The sequence below is a fragment of the Abrus precatorius genome, unplaced genomic scaffold (assembly GCF_003935025.1).
Source record: "Abrus precatorius isolate BTA unplaced genomic scaffold, Abrus_2018 Scaffold9, whole genome shotgun sequence".
Classification (NCBI taxonomy): Eukaryota; Viridiplantae; Streptophyta; class Magnoliopsida; order Fabales; family Fabaceae; genus Abrus; species Abrus precatorius.
In genome coordinates, this window is record NW_020874439.1 from 28,911,724 (window position 1) to 28,916,359 (window position 4,636).

The 4,636-nt window shown below is 40.0% G+C and overlaps 1 protein-coding gene across 1 annotated transcript; it reads right to left on the bottom strand.

Moving 5' to 3' along the window:
• Window positions 1–798: 798 nt before the first annotated feature.
• Window positions 799–2,569, bottom strand: LOC113850390. The gene has a single exon (XM_027480922.1). It carries the CDS (start codon window positions 2,417–2,419, stop codon window positions 881–883), a length of 1,539 nt encoding a protein of 512 aa, XP_027336723.1. The 5' UTR covers window positions 2,420–2,569; the 3' UTR covers window positions 799–880.
• Between the last annotated feature and the right edge of the window lie 2,067 nt (window positions 2,570–4,636).

A 4,636-nucleotide genomic window follows, 5' to 3' on the forward strand; every position in this document is an offset into this window, starting at 1 on the left:
CTTGTTCATTTATTGGAGGGCCTTATATACAGTCAAATGTCACTGTTATGTACTCATAAGTTGAAACCTGATGGCAAACTAGGCCACAAATGTAAGCATAAAAAGAAAATACTTATCTCTTTTGTTTGTTTTATTTCAGACTATTTTTCCTTATGTCCCTAAAATGACCAAATTTCCTAGAATTATTTTTCCCAGATCCCAATTACCGCCAAAATTTGGGGCTCCATTGTGACACACTGAGCTTGGATGGGTCATGGATGACAGAACCTAATTTTTACAAGTCAGGTAGGAAGAATGTTGTCTTCTTTTGTATAAAGAACTGTAATTTTCACTCTGTATCTAAAACTTTGATCTTAGCTTTATTTCATATGAGATGCAATTCTGTTGCACTCGTAAATTGCCGAAAATACAACAATAATAGCAATATCATCATCTTTTTTATTTATTTCCATAGTGTATATGCAAGCATGAGATAAAAAAGAGAGCTGACAAATTAGTGAATGAAAATGATAGTTCCACTTTTTTTTCATAATGGTCAGACTTTAATGCAATGACTAAAATTTTGTTGCCCATCATGTTACCTAGTCCAAATGACTGATATGACCGAGCTGAATCCATATGCACATATGGGTTATAAATGATGATGACTACATCAGCTTGGTTATGGCCAAACACATCACAATTACCCATTCAAAAGGAGTCTTGAAAGCGTACGTATATGTAACCAAGAAATTGAAGTTTTACCAAAGTGCAGGTAAAGTCAGTAAATAAATCTGTCTATACCATAAATTATGGGGTGAAATAGGACACAAATTCAATTACAACCTTAGTATCATGGAAAGAAAACATCCACTTTAATTTAATTACATCCACTTCAATATTACCTTGAAGAGTTTCTTGTATTCCGTGTACTCCTCTTGATGGAATCTATTCTCTGGAGCCTTATTTGTTCTCTAAATTTAGCAATGAACTCATCAGCTTTCTTATCCACATCTGGTCCTTCATCACCAATGGTTCCAAAGCAGGGTCCATCTATTCTTGAATTTTCTTCACCAACACGTATTGAACTTTCCTCACTCTCATTATTTTCAAAAATTCTTCCTCCTCCAACATCTTCATCCCCGCTTTCCGAGTCTTCATCATCATCATCCGATTCCACAAGTACCTTGTCAAGAAAACTTTCTTTCTCTTCCTCTCCAAGAGCCACACTTGCATGCCCCATCAACTCTTGTATGGAACGTTCTTGTTCTTCATCAGATTTTTCTCCCATATTTGACATGTTCTCAGCATGGCCTTTTGCTTTCACTTCCATTCCCAATTTCACGTTATTTCTCTCACTTGTTGTGAAGCTTCTCTTCAACTCCTTATTGAAAGAAGCTTCTTCACTATTTAATGAACCATACCTTGGCTTCATTGAGATTGATTTCTGAAACATCATTGGTGGGGGTGGTGGAGGTGGTGGAGGACAAGACTTGTAAAATCCCTTCTTCCTTGACAAATCCTCTCCGTTCTTAGCAAGTGATTCTGGTGAAGGAGACAGAGAACTTGATCGTGAACGTGAAGTTTTAGACTTCATTGAGAGAGATTCCTCCATTGAAGGCTTTGAAGACTCAACTTCTTCTTGTTTAGGTTCCATTCTTCCTGATCTAGAACGCCATGGGATTGGAGAAGGAAGCACAACGTTCTCTTTCATCTTATCCTCAACTATTGCATCACCGTGACCTTCAAGTTCTACATTTCTAGACCCTTTATTCAAATTGCTTGAAAACCTTTTGGAGCTTGTCTTAGAGGTTGTTGTTGACCTGTTAAGAGAGAAAGAGGTAGTAGTGGTGCATGATTCATCATCATCAACAGCAACACTACCCTCATCAGATAAACGAGACTTCAAACTTCTAACAGGTAAAAGCAAAGGCTTTTCACCACCAAGCGTATCAAAATTATGAGAGCGATGTTGTGCTTGTGGAGCCACAATAACCACGGGTCGGTTCCAGTAGTGTTGGTGTTGGTTACTCCACGTTTGGACTTTGGTTTCTTCAGTCTCAGATGGGTTTTCATTTTCAACCTCGTCGTCCTCGAAAAACGAAGAGACGTGTAAGACCCGTGAAACGAGTGATTGTGCAGTGTCGAACTTTGAGTTGTTATTATTCTCTTTCTCGGCTTCATTGTTTCGGCGACTGAACAATCCGTAAGAGATGGCAACACCAACGAAGAGAAGGTGAAGGAGTTCCCAGTTTCTGGTGACTAAAGATTGGTTGATGAATTGGGGAGCTTGTGAAGGGAACAAAGGAAGAATTACGAAGAAGATGAGAACTATTGCAGCTTTGTAGAGAAAATGGTAATGGAACTTAATTGGGTCTTCTTGGTTGTGTTCAATGGTTGATTTTTTGTGGTGTTTGGGGGTGTGGATTGCACTTGCCATTGCAGAACGAAGAGAAGAAAAGAGAAGGAGAATGTTTGAGTTTGAGGGAATGCAGAAGAAGGGAAGGAGGGAGATTAAGGAAAGGGGGAAAGAGAGAATAGGTAATGTGGGGAAGAAAAAGTGTTTGGCAAATTTGAAGCTTTTGTTTCTGTTTGGTTCGCACCGTCAGAGACAAAATGTCAAGCGTAGCCTTCCATTGCCTTTATTCCGTTTGTTGTAGTTTACCTTTTCGCCCTTTCTCTTTACTAAACACTTGCTTTCGGTCATAAGATCAAAATCATGATAATCTACTAGAATCTCTGTTGAGTGATGCACAGCTAACAAGTTGTTCGTTAGAAAAATAGTAAAATATAAGTGACATGAAAGTCCATGACCTTCTTTCATCTTTGAAGATTATATAATTGACTTTCATATTAGGAAGTAAGAAGAAAACATTAAGGAGTAGATGGTTGGATAAATTAAAATTGTCATGTTTTCTTTAGACTCTAGAAATAAATTGTGAATATAGATTGTATTTGTTCTTTCCTGACGAAACAACTGTCTTTAAACCTCTGATCTGGCGTCCTTCTGCTGATTTGCTGATAGGGAGAATACCTGCAAAAGGCACTCTGATGATAAAGTCAGGATTCGGTTCTGAGCAATAAATGTTATTTAATAATCAGAAGTCAACTACTTACCTGTATTTCTTATCTTCTTTTTATAGACATTCTATTGGGCTAATGGGCCTGAGTCAATTTTTATATTGAGGCCCATAGTATTTTTGATTATCTTTAATTGGATTATTTACCTTTTAATCCTGACGAGGGGTACCCGGCCTAGTATGCCGAGTAGATATTCAGTTTCTTTTTCCTGAGGGTGGAACCGAGTTGATTCCTTTCCCAGTACACTAGCCCCACAAGCCCGGTGAGTTGCGAAGCAAGGGCTTAAAAATGGAGATGGTAATATTAGAATAGGTATTCGGTTGGAGTGCTTTTTATCGTACTGAGGGGGTCATCGTGGGGGTGTCCGGTCTCGATTGATGGTAACGTTTGATGTATTAATTTTTACACTGAGGAGTAGTCGGTTTAGTAACAACACGGTATAGGCCGAGATTATAAATAATAAATTTGCGAAGGAATATTCTAGAATGTTGGTTTTGAGGATTTGTCAGAGGGTATGTGAAGCGAAGGGGTGCTCCATCTCCTCCGTTGATCTGGAAGGGATCTGATGGTTTGAAACGAAAGGGCGTCTTTTCGTTTGCCCGACATCAGTCCCTTATAAATATGTGGTGGTCCCTGCATCCCTTTCTTACTCTTTTGCTCTGTGCCGAACCCTGCATACCTTTGCTCCAAACCGACGAGTGTTCAGAGATCCTAGGCTTTTCTTCCCTACCGATTGCTAGTAAGGTGCGTTTCATTTTTTCATTACTTCTTTTCTATCATGGCTGATCGTATTGAGTGGGATGATTCCCTGTCGAATGCCTCGGGGCCGAGTACCATTGAGGTTGATATTATAAATGGAACCGAGGGGAGTGGCGAAGTTTCGTCTATTTCAAACCGGAGGACTGAAGAGGCACAGGTCGACGAAGGTAGTAGCGAAACCGAGACGTCATCGTCAAGTGATACTGACGCTCCTGAACCCTTTCCTAGCACTAGTCCTCCTCGGGAAAGGCAGGTGTTTCCTCCTTGTACGGTGCCTGGTTATGAGTGGGTGCACGGTGAAGTGGCCGCCTACTTTTCTCGTTTCAAAAAAAATAAAAGTCTTCAATTTTTTGTAGATAATTGTGATATTTCTTTATGGGAGGCTTGTGACCCGTATCCTATACACCTTGACCCTTGTAAAGGGGACGAGGGCGAGAACCCAGATTTTGTTTTCCTGGGAGGTGTCGGAATGGCTGACACCTTCTTTATGTATGAGTACATGTTTAGGGAATTAGGTATCAGGCTTCCTTTTGACGATTTCCAAATGGGGGTTTTGAGGGTATTGAATGTAGCGCCAACACAACTACATCCGAACGGGTGGGCGGCAATTCAAGCCTTTAGAATACTTTGTAAATTCCATTATATAGAGCCTAGTGTAGGTCTTTTTCTTCATTTTTTTTGTACGCGTCCATCTGACCTGGCAAGGTGGGTCTCTCTAATAAGGCAACCTGAGTTGCCCTTATTTAAGCCATATGCGTCGTCTTTTAAGGGTTTCAAGACCGGTTTCTTCAAGGTAACCGTGGACCCTGTAGGTAAA